General features: G+C 39.0%; 1 protein-coding gene and 1 long non-coding RNA gene across 3 annotated transcripts in view; one reads left to right on the forward strand and one right to left on the reverse strand.

Moving 5' to 3' along the window:
* Positions 1-3,640: 3,640 nt before the first annotated feature.
* Positions 3,641-18,295, reverse strand: part of LOC138376025 (uncharacterized) — a 62,726-nt gene continuing 48,071 nt past the window's right edge. The window contains exon 3 of the long non-coding RNA XR_011231641.1: positions 3,641-3,810. This is a non-coding gene — a long non-coding RNA (uncharacterized lncRNA). The remainder of the gene's footprint in view (positions 3,811-18,295) is intronic.
* MINPP1 (multiple inositol-polyphosphate phosphatase 1) overlaps positions 16,697-18,295 on the forward strand; it is a 35,899-nt gene continuing 34,300 nt past the window's right edge. Inside the window, exon 1 of one of the 2 annotated variants that reach the window (XM_069459965.1) lies at positions 16,697-17,437. In XM_069459965.1, the coding sequence (XP_069316066.1) occupies positions 16,801-17,437 (637 nt within the window). In that variant the 5' untranslated portion in view covers positions 16,697-16,800. The remainder of the gene's footprint in view (positions 17,438-18,295) is intronic. The other variant, XM_069459966.1, reaches the window with a different exon arrangement.

Consider the following 18,295-nt stretch of genomic DNA (forward strand, 5'->3'; position numbering starts at 1 on the left):
CAGTGAGACTCTAAGATTGCGGTCCCCAACCCCTGGGCTGTAGACCGGTACCAGTCTGTAGCCTGTTAGGGACACAGCTGCAGAGCTCCACCGTCACCCCCTACCTGCCCCCTGCACCCACCCCCCTGATTTGCTTTGGGTCTATCAAAACACTGCTTCATTTAAATTTCACTAAACTCCACTCTTCCCCAAAGTCCTATTATAACTATCTTTTCTTTGTTTGATGAGATGCCCCACAGTTCTGTGTGTGATCTCCCTCATTGCAATGAATCAATAAATCTGACTTTGTCAGACTATAATTTGGTCCTTGCACTTGTAGGCTAATTGAGACAGGAGAAGTGACACTTCTTCAAAGAGTCTTTTCTGATGTTCCCAAAACAAAACAGTTTCTCCTAATCTATTCTATCATAAGCACCTTTTACTTTTCTTTTATGGTATATTATATCCTTCAAGACCCCAAAGCAACTCAATAACTTAGTCAAAATATTTGATTAAAAATATTACCCAGTTATATCTGCTCTGCTCTATTGGTAATTGGGTCAAGTTGAAAGCAACCCAAATGTTCAATACTTAAAGTTTGAAGCAGTTTAAATGTTCTTTACTTCATACTAGCTCTTATGCTGTTTGCATGGTGCATAAAAGTTTCAAAAGTCCGTAGTAACTGAAAACATTAACTTTTGGCCAATTTGCAGAAGTTTTTAAATAGTTTAAAGAACATTGGCCGGGCGCGGTGGCTCACGCCTGTAATCCCAGCACTCTGGGAGGCCGAGGTGGGCAGATCGTTTGCGCTCAGGAGTTCGAGACCAGCCTGAGCAAGAGCGAGACCCCATCTCTACTAAAAATAGGAAGAAATTATATGGACAGCTAAAAATATATATATAGAAAAAATTAGCCGGGCATGGTGGTGCATGCCTGTAGTCCCAACTACTCGGGAGGCTGAGACAGGAGGATCCCTTGAGCTCAGGAGTTTGAGGTTGCTGTGAGCTAGGCAGACGCCACGGCACTCACTCTAGCCTGGGCAACAGAGTGAGACTCTGTCTCAAAAAAAAAAAAAAAAAAAAAAAAGAACATTGACAAGCAAAGCAGGCCTAATTGACTGAAAACGAATTAGAAAGAAAAAAAAATGAAATGTTAGGAAAAAAACATTACCACATTCTTTTCATTATTTTCTTACATGTATTTTATTGGTATTTTTTTCTTGTTATGAAAGCAAGGTGTATCACTACAACAGGAAAGCAAAAGGAGTATAAAAGACATGACAATTGATAATTCCACCTATCAACAGGCAGTAAGACCTTGGTGCTATTTCTTTCCTCAACACACCCTCTCTTTCTTCCTCTGAACAGAACCATCTTTTATCCTAAAGAGCCCTGTCACCCCTGTCACTGAAGCCTTAATGTTATTAGTTTCTAAGCGCCAAAGCCTGAGGGATAAAAGAGAAGGTTGAAGCCTCAAGAAAGAGCATAGTAGAAAGAGGTGAGAGGATTGAAATGAAATGTCCTACCTCACAAGTTTGCCTTGGGTTGATTCTCAGGCCTCAAAACTACCAAGCAGCCATGCAGTAAATGGCTGTCAAATGAAGGAATAGATGTGTCAATAAACAAAATTGGTTTAATACATGTCTATTTACTGTTCACTTTCTCACAAGGTTATTTCCATATTTAGGATAAAAATTCAAGACAGTGTTTTCAGCTCTTGACATTGGTTCACGCGGGCACGTCTCCTGCCTGGTATCTTTCCTTTCTGACAAACTTCTCCTCCGCCGTATTGCACTATCTGAAACAGCCATTCTGGGTGGACTTAGACCTTATCACTTTACACTCTTCTCACCTCCTCTGCCCTGGCACATTGAATACTATGTTTAATCCTAAATACTCCAGTTATCGCTCATGTCAAGGACAAATACCTTATCACTGGGAATTGGTCAAGGGCAGAAACTCCACTGAAGCTATCAGATGAAACATTAAAAATCAAGAAAGGCCTTTATTGTTTCCAATACTAGCCATTCTTCATCTACATCCCAAATCATCAAATGTTTTTTATCGACTCTCTTTTAAAAATTTTGAATTTCTTAAAAAATGTTTTATTGTATTCAAAAGTAAAACAGAGAGAATAAATACAAGTAGCCCAGTATGAATTACTACTGTTTCTTACTTCAAAGAATTTCCTCTAGATTTGAATTGTTTGTAAAATGTATATATAACATCCATTATGTTTTTCAGTTATACAACTAATAACAATTACAAAAAAACTTCAAGTAATAATTGTGCCTAATGTGCAATGTTGCAATGTCCATTATGAAGAAGTTTTAATACAGAGAACTTTCTTTTTCCAGAAATTTTAAGAAAGTAGATTCTTCTTTTAAGACCACCTAAGGCTTATAAGCATCTGCTTTTCAAATGCCCAACATAGAAATGGCTGGTTGCCTATTGCTTTCCTAAACTCCATCTAAACTATAGCCAAGCTATACTGACCCAACCAATATAAGGAATTGCCCGATCCAACACCTCTTTTTTTTCTCTGCTGATAACTGCCCTTAATTTATCATAGGAAATACAAAAATAACTCCTTAACTCCTGACTTGCCTACTCTCTTTTAGCACATGCATATTTATATCCCCATAGTTATGACCTTAAATTATTTAGCCTCATAGATACTGTTTTCTCATCTGTAGAGGTGGATAATGATACCTACATGAAAAAGTTGTAAAAATTTTAAAAATAAAGCATGTGAAGCTTTTAGCATATTGCCTTGTATTTGGCAAGTGCATTGTAAATGGAAGTATTATCTACATCATCATCTTCATCAAGGTTACAAACCTTCTCAAACTCATAATCTTAATTGATTACAATGACGTGTTGCTTAACAACAAGGATACATTCTGAGAAATGTGTCATTAGGCGATTTCATCATTATGCAAATATCACAGAGTGTACTTACACAAACATGGATGGTACAGCCTAATACACACCTAAGCTATATGGTATAGCCATTGCTCCTAGGCTACAAACCTGTACAGCATGCAACTATATGAATACTGTAGGCAATTGGAACACAATGGTAAGTATTTGTATATCTAAACATATTTAAACATGGAAAGGGTACAAAAATGTTACACCTGTATAGGGCACTTACCATGAATGGAGCTTGCAGGAGTGGAAATCGCTCTGGGTGAATCAGTGAGTGATAAGTGAATGTGAAGACCTAGGACATTACTGCACACTACTTTAAACTTTATAAACACTGTACACCTAGGCTACATTAGATTTATTAAAAAATGGGGAGGGAGTAGATGGGTGTATACCTACATAATGAGTGTGATGCGCACTGTCTGGGGAATGGACACGCTTGAAGCTCTGAGTTGGGGGAGTTGGCAAGGGCAATATACATAACCTAAACTTTTGTACCCCCATAATATGCTGAAATAAAAAAAAATTATAGCCAAAAAAAAATTTTTTATTTTCAAAATAAATTAACCTTAGCTTACTGTAATTTTTTTACTTTATGAACTTTTTAATTTTTTTAACTTTTTTGACTCTTGTAATAACACTTAGCTTAAAACACAAACACATTGTACAGCTATACAAACACATATTATTTATTTACATCTTATTCTATATTTTTATTTCTTTTTTTCACTTTTAAAACTTTTTTGTTAAAAACTAAGACACAGCACCTGTAATCCCAGCTACTTGGGAGGCTGAGTCAGGAAGATCACTGGAGGCCAGGAGTTTGAGGCTGTAGTGTGCGATGATCTCACCATGAGTAGCCACTGCACTCCAGCCTGGGTAAACAAAGCGAGACTCATCTCTAAAAAATAATAATAAATAAGACACAAACACATATATTAGACTAGGCATACACAGAGTCAGGATCATCAATATCACTGTCTTCTACCTCCACGTCTTATCCTGCTGGAAGGTCTTTAGGGGCAATAACATGCATTGAGCTGTCATCTCCTATGATAATAATGTCTTCTTCTGGAATACCTACCAATGGACCTGCTTGAGGCTGTTTTACAGTTAAATTTTTTTTTAATAAGTAGAAGGAATACACTCTAAAATAACAATACAAAGTATAGTATAATAAATACATAAACCAGTAACATAGTCATTTATTATCAAGTATTGTGTACTGTCCATCATTCTGTGTACTCTATTTTTATACTCCTGGCAGCACAGTAGGTCTGTTTACACCAGCGTCACCATAAACATGTCAGTAATGTGTTGCACTAGATTTTAGGACAGCTAAGACGTCACTAGGCAAAAGAAATCTTTCGGCTCCATTATAATCTTATGGGACCATCATACATGTGGTCAGTTGTTAACTGAAATGTTGTTATGTGGTGCATGACTGTAATATAAAAGCAGTTCTTGTGATAAAACTGTTTTAAGGAAGAGAAACAATGAGTTGGAAGTAAAATTAGTCATTGTGTTAGTTTTGTATTGGTGCTGTAACAAATTACAACAAACTTTATGGCTTAAAATAACACACATTTATTATCTTATAGGTCTGGAGATCAGAAGTTTAAAATGGGTTGGCAAGGCTGCTTTCCTTCTGGAGGCTCTAGAAGAAGAATCCATTTCTTGGCCTGTTTCAGCTTCTAGAAGCTGCCCACATTCCTCGGCTCTGGGCTCTACATCACTCCCACCTCTGCTTCTGTGGTCACATCACCTTCCCTCTGTTAAAGTCTCACGTTGCCTTTTTTATAAGGACTCTCGTGATTACATTAAGTCCACCAGATAATCCAGGATAATCTTCTCATCTCAAGACCCTTAACTTAATCACATTTGCAAAGTCTCTTTTGCCATAGAAAGTAACATTTACAGGTCCCAGGGATTTGCACATGGAAATAAAGGAGGCCATTGTTTAGCTTACCACAGTCATTAAAAAAAAAAAAAAATATTCAGGGCATTTAACCTTCTAGAAACTGACCTGAAATCTTCCCAGAACCAATAGAAAACTTCCTGTTTTCTCATTTTCCACACTAATGAAACCTGCTTTTCTTCAGGTGACACTAGTTGATAAAAATAAAACTATTTCTGATTCAATATGTTGCTTTTCTGTTTTGGTTAATTATCAATGTTTTGATAGAAGAGTTTACTACAGTTTCATGGCAAATGTGTTTTCTGGGTTAAATAGGCTAAATTGAGAAGCAAAAAACTACTTATAACATTGATCCTGTGGGTAAATCATTTTATCATCCCAACAATGTACTTACCAACATGCAATACAAGCTCTTTTTTGTAATTGTGATAAAATATATATAACATACAATTCGCTATTTTAACCATCCTGACTGTACAATTTAGTGGTATTAATTATATTTACAATGCTTTGCAACCATTACCACCACCTATTTCCAAAACCTTTCATCACCCCAAATAGGAACTCTGTACTCATTAACCAATAACTCATTCTTCCATCCTTTCAGCCCCTTGTAACCTCTAATCAATCTACTTTCTGTCTCTTTGAATTTGCCTATTCTAGATATTTCATACAATGGTATCATACAGCATTTATCCTTTTGTGTCTGGCTTATTTCACTTAGCATAATGTTTTCAAGGTTAATCCGTGTTATAGCATGTATCAGTACTTCATTCTTTTTATGGCTGAATGATATGATTATATGTATAGACCACATTTTATTTATCCATTAATTTTTTTAATAGGTACTTGGGTTGTTTCTACCTTTTGTCTACTGTAAATAATGATGCTATGAACAGGTGTACAAACATCTATTTAGGCTGTTGTTTTCAATTCTTTTGGGTATATACTTAGGAGTAGAATTACTGAGTGGTAAGGCAACTATATGTTTAACTTTTTTTTTTTTTTTGAGACAGAGTCTCACTTTGTTGCCCCAGCTAGAGTGCCGTGCCATCAGCCTAGTTCACAGCAACCTCAAACTCCTGGGCTCAAGCAATCCTCCTGCCTCAGCCTCCCGAGTAGCTGGGACTACAGGCATGCGCCACCATGCTCGGCTAATTTTTCTATATATATATTTAGCTGCCCATATAATTTCTTTCTATTTTTAGTAGAGATGGGGTCTCACTCTTCCTCAGGCTGGTCTCCAACTCCTGAGCCCAATCCGCCCGCCTCGGCCTCCCAGAGTGCTAGGATTACAAGCGTGAGCCACTGCGCCTGGCCTATATATTTAACTTTTTGAAGAATTGCCAAACTGCTTTCCACAGCCATTGCACCATTTTACATTCCCACTAGCAATGTACTCAGATTCCAATTTTCCCACATGTTCACCAACACTAGTTATTTTTTTTCTAACTATAGCTACTCTCATAGGTAGGAAGTGATATCTCACTGTAATTTTAGTTAGCAGATTTTCATGTGCTTATCTATGATTTATATATCTTTTTTAGAGAAATGTCTATCAAGTCCTTTGCCCATTTAAAAAATTGGATTGTCCTTTTGTTGTTGAATTGTAGGATTCTTTATATATTTTGGTTATAGTTTCCTTGTCAGATATATGATTTGCAAATATTTTCTCCCACTTTATGTGTTGTCTTTTCACTCTCTTGATAGTGTCCCTTGATGCACAATAGTTTTTAATTTTGATAAAGTCTCATGCATCTATTGCTACTTTTGTCACTTGTACTTTTGATGTCATATTTAAGAAGCCATTGTCAAATCCAAGATCATGAACATTTTTCCCTATGTTTCCTCTAAGAATTTTATAGTATTTATTTTTTAAGTGTTTTATAGCTTTTAACTTTAGGTCTTTGATGCAAATTCAGTTAATTTTTGTATATGGTGTAAGTAAAGGTCCAACTCCATTCCTCTACATGTTTTCCCAATGCCATTTGTCGAAGATACTGTCCTTTCCCCCATTGAGTGGTCTCGGCACCCTTGTCAAAAATTAATTTACCATAGATGTGTTAGTTCTGGGCTCTCAATTCTATTCCATTGGTCTATATGTCTATCTTTGTGCCAGATCCACGCTGTTTTTTGATTACTCTAGCTATGTAGTAAGTTTTTTTTTTTTTTTTTTGAGACAGAGTCTGGCTCTGGCTCTGTTGCCTGGGCTAGAGTGAGTGCCGTGGCGTCAGCCTAGCTCACAGCAACCTCAAACTCCTGGGCTCAAGCAATCCTTCTGCCTCAGCCTCCCAAGTAGCTGGGACTACAGGCATGCACCACCATGCCCGGCTAATTTTTTCTATATATATATTTTTTTTAGTTGGCCAGATAATTTCTTTCTATTTTTAGTAGAGACGAGGTCTCGCTCTTCCTCAGGCTGGTCTCGAACTCCTGACCTCGAGTGATCCACCCACCTTGGCCTCCCAGAGTGCTAGGATTACAGGCATGAGCCACTGTGCCCGGCCTATGTAGTAAGTTTTGATATCAGAAAATGTGACTCCTACAACTTTATTCTTTTTCAGATTGTTTTGGCTATTCTGAGCCCCTCAAAATTCCATGTGAATCTGAGAATGAGTTCTTCCATTTCTGCAAAAAGTGCTATTGGATTTTGATAGCATAATTCGATTCTACATATCATTTTGAGTAGCATTGTCATCTTAATATTAAGTCTTTCAGTTCGTGAACATGAGATGTCATTCCATTTATTTGAGTCTTCTTTACTTCCTTTCAGCAATGTTTGTAGTTTCCAGTGTACATGTCTTATGCCTCCTTGGTTAAATTTATTCTTAAATATTTTATTCTTTTGGATACTACTGTAAGTGAAATTTTCTTTTCAGATTTTCCATTGCTAACAAGTAGAAATATAACTGTTTTTAGTGTGTTAACTTTTGTATTCTGAAACCTTGCTAAATTTGCTTAATGAATTTAAGAGGTTATTTTGCATATTTTTAAAGCTTTCTATATTCATGTTGTCTGTGAAAACTGTTTTTTCCTTTCCAATTTTGATTTATTTTTATTTTATGCCTCACTGGTCTGGCAGGAACTGCCAATGCTGTGTTGAATATAAGTGGCAAAAGCAGGCATCCTTGTCTTGTTGTTGATTTTAGGGGAAAAGCTTTCAGTCTTTCCCCATTGGATATGATGTTAGTTGTAGGTTTTTAATATATGGACTTTATCATGTTGGTAAGGTTCCTTTCTACTCCTGGTTTATTAAGCATTTTTTATTATGAAAGAGTGTTGGATTTTGTCAAATGCTTTTTCTACATCAGTTGAAATGATCATATGTTTTTCCCCTCTTCTATTAATGTGGTGCATTACATTGATTGATTTTCATATGTTGAACCCTGCTTGGATTTCTGGGATAAATTTCACTTGATCATGGTGTATAATCCTTTTAATATGCTGCTGAATTTGATTTGCTAGCATTTTGTTGGGGATTTTTTTTTTTTTTTTTTTTTTGAGACAGAGTCTCACTCTGTTGCCCAGGCTAGAGTGAGTGCTGTGGCGTCAGCCTAGCTCACAGCAACCTCAAACTCCTGAGCTCAAGGGATCCTCCTGCCTCAGCCTCCCGAGTAGCTGGGACTACAGGCATGCACCACCGTGCCCGGCTAATTTTTTCTATATATATTTTTAGCTGTCCATATAATTTCTTTCTATTTTTAGTAGAGATGGGGTCTCGCTCTTGCTCAGGCTGGTCTCGAACTCCTGAGCTCAAACGATCCGCCCACCTCGGCCTCCCAGAGTGCTAGGATTACAGGCGCCCGGCCGTTGTTGGGGATTTTTGTATCTACATTCATAAGGGATGTTGGTCTGTAGTTTTCTTGTATTGTATTTGCCTAGCTTTGGTATCATGGTAATGTTGGCTTCACATGAGTTAATAAATGTTCTATTCTCATCTATTTATTAGAAGAAACTGAAAGATTAGTGTTAATTCTTTAAATGTTTGGTAGAATTCACCAGTGAAGTCATTTGGTCCTAGGATTTTCTTTCTTGGGAGGTTTTTGGTTGCTGATTCAATATCCTTACTTGTTCTATTTAGATTTACTCTTCCTTCTTGAATCAGTTTTTGTAGTTTGTGTGTTTCCAGGAATTTGTCCCTTTTATCTAGGTTATCTAATTTGTTGGCATATAGCTGTTCATAGTATTCTCTTATAGTTCTTTTTTATTCCTATAGATCGGTAGTAATGTCTCCTCTTTCATTTCTGATTTTAGTAATTTGAGTATTCTTTTTTCTTCATTAATCTAAAGTTCTGTCCATTTTGTGATCTTCTAAAAGAAATAATTTTTGGTTTCATTGATTCTATTGTTTTATATCCTTTAGTTTTGCTCTAATCTGTATTGTTTTCTTCCTCTTTATGGCTTAAAACTCAATGGAATGTAAAGCATTTGGTTGTTAATTTTTTTCTCAAATGCCTAAAATTTAAGAATAAATATGTACCTCTCAGGTCATCTGGAAAAGAACAGCCTGTTTGTTAGATTTACAGTTAATCCATTTGAACAGTTTTCATATAATTTATGGTAGGATATTATTGGTCCTTATTAAGACATTTAGGAAAGAAAGAGGTCACTGGGAAGAACTACCCTAGATTGAATGTTAAGGCTATCTTCCAGTTTGCAGGACTTGTGGCAGGCTGAGAGAAAACAATACCATGGACCTCTTGGGTGTTAACAGGAAAAACTGATATCAACCTTCCCATTTTTAGATCATCATGTCATCATGAGACATAGCAGAATTTGGTCTGTTTCTGAAGAAAACAAGCATGATGAGAATCCTTTGATATCTTAAGAACATTGATTTCTCCCCTTAAGAGAAGAACATGGATTTCAGTGATGCCATTACTGTAATGTGGGTTCCACAGTTCTTTCCAAAGATGTGGCCCTTATGTTTCTAAGACTGGCTTTCTAAGGACCTGTTCTGAAAAGGTGCCTTCTCTCTGACTTTCATTTGCATCTCCCGCTTAGCTTTCACACTTCACCCTTCCTACTCAACTGTCCTCACCCAGACCATTTCCATCACCAGACAGCTCATCCTACCCATCTCCCTCCTACTCTTCTCAGTTCTTCCCATGGTTCGTAAACCATAATCATGAGTTGGAGACCCAAGGTCATAGCTAAGGAGATAGACACAGAAAATCACCATTTGTGATTTTCTATTATTTTCAATAAGTGACTTCAGCAATATCAAGAAAAGAAGGACATCCTAAAGGGTGGTGGTGGTGGGGGGTTGTGGTGGAGTTAATGGGTTAATAGTTACTTTATATTACTTTATACCAATTAGGAGGATTTCAATAGAAAACAATGAAACAAACACTGGTTCAAACAGCAAAGACATTTCAATTCCTTACAGGAAGCCCATAGTAGATACACTCCAGGTTTAATCCATCAGCTCAATAGCATCATCGAGGACCCAGGTTCTTTCCACTTCTTGCTGTGTCATCTCATTGTACTGGTTTTGTTTTCAAGCTGGCTCCTCCCTGGTTGCAAGATGGCTACAGCCAGTTTAGTCATCATATTTGGACATGCTAACGTGCAAGGCAGTTGTCCCTTCCTTGTGCGTATCTCTCTCTAATTTTAAGAACAAAGTTTTCAAAAAATTACGTTTAAAATTATTGGCATCTCTGTGATGTCAATCTCTTTCATCTTTCCAAACCACTAATAACATCTATTAAAAACAAGTCATCTATGTAAAATAATTTATTTTAATAAAATTCATTCAAAAGTTGCTGACTGAGCAGGGGCCTTTTAGGGGTGGGGGAGGAGGGATACATATACTGGTGGAAGGTGAGAAGCTAGTGAGGCTTAAGTCCAGTAGGAGCAGAAGCTTGGAGCCAGGACCTCCTTACCTTTAAATGATTTGTATTATATAACTCGCCCTGGCTAAACTTTCTTAATCTCATATTCTAAACTGTTTCACTTAAATCAATAACAACTACTGCACCACTTTCAAAATATCAATTTTGATTGAGTGAATTTTATTCACTGAATACCATTTCCTTTCCTTCCAGACTATTTTACTATGCCAAATTGAGTATTTCTTTGACTCAATGGGATCTCTAATCCATTGACTCTATAAACTGTTGACAGTTCATGGCTCCATTATTTCTCTCTTAGGACAAAATAATCTTTCCCAGAAACTCCCCAGTAGACTGCTCCCCATATCTCATTGGCTAGAAATGAGTTACCTGCTCTTCCCTAAACCAAAACTGGCAAGAAAAACAATTACGAAGATTGGTTTAGACCAAATTCTGATTTTCTCCTGAGGACAGGATAGAGTGAGCTTTCTGGGAGGTGAATACCTACACATTCCAAAGATTGCTCCCAAAAAGAATAATTTTTGGGTGATTAATCAATAGTAAGTGCTACAATATTATGTATAAAATTTGGCATTTTAATCCCAACTAAGAGTCACACCTTTTGAAGTCATTGTTCATTTATCAGGAATAGGGTAGATACCAGGAAAAGAAACATGGAAATAACTCTGTTTCCATCATTCCCATTCTAAAACTGGATCTATAATACTCAATACTTGTTGGACGACTTCAGGTAAACTCCTAGCCTCTCCTTGTCTTGATTGCCACATACACAACATGATATGAATATTCTGCATATGTTGTGGAACAGCTGGGAAGACATAATGAGATAATTACACCACATGAATGCAAAACAATACTATATCCACATTTTAGCCTCCCACACTGCCTATTTGCTCTATTTTCATTTGTTCATTCATTCATATACTCTTTAAACAAATAGTTGCTGACAGTCTACTTAATGGAACATACGGGATAAATATTTTCACCGTGGCCCTTGCATCTAAGATATTAACTAATGAATCATTTACCAGCACCTGCCTTATATCTTAAAGCACAGAATTAGGCAGTGTAGGAAGAAAGACAGGAAAGGTGAGGTGGGATAATAAGGGTTATTTGTGGAACCATAATGGTTGCTTTAATTGGAGTGTGAACTCTCTAATTTACTAATGGGGCTGCAACCAAGTGTGTGAATCCACAGGTGTCTATGTTGCTTTTCTGGCTTAGATACTATTTAGGTTTTAATACTTACTGATATATAATATAGACAAAGCAACTAAACCCCCACAAATTGGGTTTATATTACAACAAAATAGAACAAAACCTAAAACAGGATTGGTTCATTTGTGCACCACTGAGGCAACAAGAAATTCACAATAATGGACTACACAGTAAAAAACAGCCTTTTTGATAAAGAATAAAGAACTTTTGTTATGAAAGACCCTCTATTCATTGGGATGAAAAGGAAACATTAATTGCTTTAAAGCCAGCTAACCAATCGTCCTACAGATCCAATGGCTCAAAGAGATTTTCCAATTTTGGAAAACTAACATTTTAGAACAAAATAAGATGCTAAAACACAACTGCTATTAACTATGTCTGTTCTTAAAAAAATACAGGGAAGAGAGATTTTTTTACTAGCATTTGGAAACCCACTATTTATGTTTGTGATGAGATAACAATATATTTTGGATGGAGAGGACTTCTGGAAAAAGTTATGTTTCTAAGCAACAATGCTGGTTTGTGCAGGAAATTCACTAGAGAACAGGACTAGAAAGTATATATCTATGGTTTTCCTCTATTAAATAGGAATAGCACAACATATAAAGAATTTTGGTAATTTAAACCCACCACAATTTTACATCTGGTTTCTCAAATAGTTCTGTGGATTTAGAGCCAACATTTGATGGGCAGAAAGAATCACCAACGTCAAAGTTCTAGGATGTGTCAGGACAGCAGAGTAGTTCTGTCATTGCAAAATAACTACTTTGGCAGAGGATGATAAAGAATGAAAACAGCAGGTTACTTCAGTGGTTGGGTGTGGTTCATGAAGTTTTTTACATTAATTGAAGCACAACTTCGAGCCATTTAATGTAGCTCTGATATTCTGGAGAACAACCTAGCGGTCAGCTATCAGTGATGGTATGGCTCCTTTTGAGCAAAGTTATCTTGTAATCTTTAGAGCTTTTGATCTATACAGCCTCCACATTCAAGTGAGGTTGAAAAGACTGCTGTTGAGGCCTGGATCACTCCAGCCCCATCCATACACATGTACCCCTCTTCTGTTGGATTCTTCTACTGCAACAAAAAGCAAGTAAGCATCAACTGGCAACTGTTAAAAGAGGAATGATGCAACAGCAGGGCAGAAAGATAGTAGAGCTAAAACTATCTTGCCACAGGCACAAAGTTAGTTGCTTAATGTAGTTGTGAGATAATAAAAATCTATGAAAAACTGACCATTTGTCAGTTTGTTTGATTAAGGAAAAAGCAGTAATACAGAACATTTTAATTCTGCTTAATAAAAGTAACTGATATTTATTTGGGGCCCAGAACTACATAAAGTCTTTATATAAACTGTTTAATTTAATCCTCTCAACAATCTCATGGCTAGGTATTATTATCCCCACTTCACAGATGAAAAAAAATTGAGGCAAAAGAGTTTAACTTACTCAAGATCTCACAGATAATAAGTGATAAAACTGTAATTTGAAAACCAGAAAGTCCAACTTTAGAGACCATGTTCTTAATATTGTGGCATCTCAAAGGGCAGCCAATTTACAGACTGCCTAGACAATTAAGACATCGTCTGACGTGAAAACTCGAGCAGGGCAGCGCTTTCTTAAAACTTTTCAAAGGCTGCCCACTGCTCTAAGACTGAGACACCCTTTTTAAGTGAGATGAGTGGATTTTTATCATTAAAAAAGTTATAAAATGATCTTTGATGCATGTCTTGCCTGTGAAAGTCATTCACTTTAATGTTCAATGGAATAAGTGTAATCCATATAATTGCCAGAAAGATAAGCATCTTAGTGCAGGTATAATAATAACATTGAACATTATTAATGATAAAAATATCATTTATAGCAGCCTATTATATGGATTTTAAACATACCATGTCTGATTGTCAGATAATCCCACAATGTAGATTCTAATATTACTAATTTTCAGGTAAGGAAACTAACACTCAGAGAACTTGGGTAACTTCCCAAGGTTACTTCATTAATGAGCAGCAGAGCTTAGAATCTGGATCCAAAGTTTATGTACTCCTTGTCCTGTTTATACTCTATCTGGCTTTTTCCTAGTCAAAAACATGAAGGCATTGCTTACTTTTAGTTTTTATCATTGTCATCTTGGCATGACATCAGAAGAATTGCAGGTGATTAATGTAAGCATATAAAACAGCATAAAATTAACAGATGAGAAATTGGGGAAAGGAAATAAAACCAAGCTGGGGCAAATTTAGTGTATAAAATGTGTGCCATGGGTTTGTAGGTAGTTAGAGTAGTGTCTCTAAAGATTGCTTCATTAGGAAGAAGTGAATGATGCCTTTCGGAAGACTTGTTACTCCTGAGGACTCAAAACATTGGGCATGAGAGATGATGATTATTAAGCACATATATTAAGCTAAACATAGTAAGATGCACCTGGCACAAGTCTACTAAAGGGGTGTAATCTGTCAAACATTAGAGTTTAAAACAGAGGGGGGTGGATATTCACTAAATACTAATTTGAGCAAAGTTCAGCAAAAAAAAAAAAAAAAAATCACTGGCCATGGATATTTAGGCATTAACATTCTACAAAAGGCATATCAAAAAGAGTATCTATTGCCCTAAAGATGGTTTCCTGCTGAGTCCAGCTCAGCACAGGCAATCCCAAACCAAGCAGTTCAGCAGAAATGAAGACAAAGTGCCAATTATCAGGGTAAGTGGCGCCGGGGACTCCATGCTTCTAAGAGCAAAGAGCCCCAATCCTTGGTGCACACATTGCTTTTATTAGTATAACTCAAGAGGGAACAAGGGCAGGAAAGAGATGGCCGTTTACTCCCCAATCTCTTTATTTTGAGAATGCTCTGTTCAAAGAACATTCCCAGGCCTCCTACATGACTGCAGTCACTGGAGACATGGCTGTTTACTTCAACTTCTCGGGCTGCTGACCAGACGGTCGGACTCCACTTTCCTTCATCCACACCCATTCAGCATTAAGGAAACAGCCAGCTCACAGCTCCTGCTGCTACATTTCCTGCATAGAACATTTCAAATTTTTCACAATTTGGGTTAGAATCTATTCCTGATTTTACATCCTTTTCTTCTTGGTTAACATTAGACGCATGCCTCTCTGAACTAGATAGTCACTTAACCGAAGACAAAAGGAGTAAAGATGCTGATGGACTTACCAAGAGCAAGGCAATAATGTCTTCGAAGGGAAAGCTACAGTTAGAAAAACAGTCCAAATTTCTGAATTTGGATCACCATATGACTTCTGCAATACTTCTCCCAACTGGCATATAAACTGAAGTTCAAGTGAAAAAACCAGGGTATTATTCAGATTGATGATTTTTGGGGTCAGGCAAAGATTCTGAGAGATAACCTACGTAAAGGAAAATAAAAAATCTCAGGACCCCAAACTCCTTACACCAAAGGGAAAGTTAAGCCTGGAAGCTGGGTCATGGAACACCCTCTTCCAAATGAATAGCTGCTACTTCACAACTCTTTGTCAAAACCAAACCCCAAAGGCAAAAGGCTTCAGGCATCTCTGGATGACTGCTCTCACAAATCATTCATAAGTAAATTCTTTGCTGGCCTCCAAACCTTTCAAGATGTATATTCTCCCACAAACAAGAATATGCCAATTGTAACCTAAGTCTAGCTCCTAAAACTAAAGCCTATTCAATTCCACACTGGTATTAGTACAAGCTTATCTTCCCAGGTGCAGAACAAAGGTAAGATGAGATCCCAGAGGCGTAATTGACTCTTCCTTTACTACAATCAATCACCTTATCTTATGTAAAATGCAGATTCACTGGACATTATCTGAAGTCTCTCACCAAAATGTAACCATTCATCTTACCACCTACCTGTCCCTCTTCCAACATGCCTTCCCCCCTTTAAGGAAATGGATAAATGCTTCGTTTTTCTGGCTTAATAAACGTCCATTGATTGTCTTTGCCTCAGTCACACATTTTGCTTAACACCTACAAAAAACCCAGCAGCTGATTTGAGTATGTAAGTACATGAGAGAATACTGACCTGCAGTGGTGATAAATAGCATGTTTGCTTCCAAAACAGATTAGTTCACACTTAATAATGGAGTAAATCTGTCGGGCCATGACCTAATGCGCCCAAGTTACCAAGATTGCTACATCTCTACTAAGTCTTTGGGATCAACAAACGCAGAACATTTAGGGTGCTCACTGATGCCGGTGTTAGTTGGTAGTACAGGTCAAGATTGTACCAAAGACTCAGAATTTAAATTCCTGCAGAACTAAGCGTCTTTTCAGGTTCCTTTCTTTGTTGTATACTGCTTATTTTCTAACTCTAAAAGAAAAAAATAACCTCGCGCTTCAAAAGGTGCCTTGTACCAAGGCCCAGCGATTTGGATTTTCAACCACGGTCTCGTGGATTTTAAGCGGATGTTCAGAGACTACACTTTGAAAAACACAGTAGAACGGACTACAGGTGGTGATATGAGAGTCATATGTTAAAACAAGTTCTGTTTTGGCAGGCTGGGAGGCTACGGCTTAGCCTGGGATTCTTTCACACCCAAGACAACTAAAAAAAGCGGGGGAGTCTTTGCGTCAACCCCTGAGGCAGCGGCTAAGAGGAAACTCGCCCACGCTCCGAGCCAGCCGACGCCGGCTCCACCTAAGCCGTGGCTGTCTCAAGCTCCTCAGGGTTTTCCGCCAGCTCCACTTGAGCCACAGGGCCACAGAGTCCCCTGAAGCTTTCTGCCAGCACTCACGGGCCTTGGCCAGCCGCCGCGACTTCTCCAATCTCTGCACAGAAGAGACGCGTCCCACCCCTCAGCATCGGCCGGAAGCGCCCTCCGTGCCCGCCCCCTGCCCCCGGACCCGGAAGTGGGGCGTCAGCAGCTGGCGCGTTGCGCTCCGCGGCCGAAGCCCACCATGCTCCGCGGACCCCGCCGCCTCCTCTGGGCCTCCGTACGACCCGCCGCGGCCCTGGCTGCGGCGCTGCTCCCGTCACTTGTGCGCTGCTCTATCCTAGAGCCGAGGGACCCAGTGGCTTCGGTGCTCAGCCCCTACTTCGGCACCAAGACTCGCTATGAGGATGTCAACCCCGGGCTACTGTCGGGTCCCGAGGCGCCGTGGCGGGACCCGGAGCTGCTGGAGGGGGCCTGCACCCCGGTGCAGCTGGTCGCCCTCATTCGCCATGGCACCCGCTACCCTACAGCCAAACAGATCCGAAAGCTGAGGCAGTTGCACGGGCTGCTGCAGGCTCGCGGGCCTGGGGATGACGGGGTCGGTAGTGCCGGCAGCCGCGACCTGGGTGCCGCGCTGGCCGACTGGCCTTTGTGGTACGCGGACTGGATGGACGGGCAACTAGTGGAGAAGGGACGGCAGGATATGCGACAGCTGGCGTTGCGTCTGGCCTCGCTCTTCCCAAGCCTCTTCAGCCCGGAGAACTATGGCCGCCTGCAGCTCATCACTAGCTCCAAGCACCGCTGCGTGGATAGCGGCGCTGCCTTCCTGCAGGGGCTGTGGCAGCACTACCACCCTGGGTTGCCCCCGCCCGACGTCGAAGGTGACGGTCCAGGTCGGCGGGCCAGTGCCCTGCCTCGGTTCTCCTCCCTTCCCTAAATCCTCTCCCGCCTCTCCCAGACCCTGGATTTCTTTCCCCCACCCCAGCTTCTCACTTTTCCTCTCTTCCTAATTAATCCATCATCCCTCAGGCTGCGTCCTGCCTGGGCACGCGATCTTCCGGACCTGGCTCTTTCTCTTCCCACATACATATGTTCATTTATTCATTCATCAGGTATAAATTTAGCGCCTTCTACATAGTGCATGCTGTAGTACACATTGGGGTCCAGCAGGAAAGAAGACAGGAGGTCTCTCTCGCACTTTTTGATCTCCCATTTCCAAATTGAATTGCTGCCTCTGAGCGCCAACCCATCCCTTCCCCCTTCCCTGGCAGCTAGTTTTACAGCTGAGTGCACTTTTTAAAAAATGGAATCTAGAACTTTCTTCCTCAGGCTTTGCTTCTGGTACTAGTTGGGTTTTTTAAAATTTATCAACCTTTTCAGAAGATGGTTCTGGACCTACACCCTGTTTTAGAAAGCTGCTCTCAAGTCTTCTGTATGCCCTGATTTTTTTCTTGTTTTGTTCTTGTAATTTGCTATGGCCTTTCCCTCATTATAGGTGTGGTTCATGGTCACACAAAATACCTTACTCATTTATTCCATTAATTATACTTTTTCAAAATTTGAGAGGTCATCTAGTGAGGCCGTTTTATTTCACAGGTGAAGAAGCTGAGCCCAAGAGTATGCCTCCTTAATTGTCTTTCTCTAGTTTGAGAACTAGAGTCAGGCCCAGAATCCAGGTCTTCTGTTTTCCCAAAATGGATTTTCCTTTAGAAAATGTTTTAATGTCACAGATAATGATA

This window comes from Eulemur rufifrons, chromosome 28 (assembly GCF_041146395.1).
Source record: "Eulemur rufifrons isolate Redbay chromosome 28, OSU_ERuf_1, whole genome shotgun sequence".
Taxonomy (NCBI): Eukaryota; Metazoa; Chordata; class Mammalia; order Primates; family Lemuridae; genus Eulemur; species Eulemur rufifrons.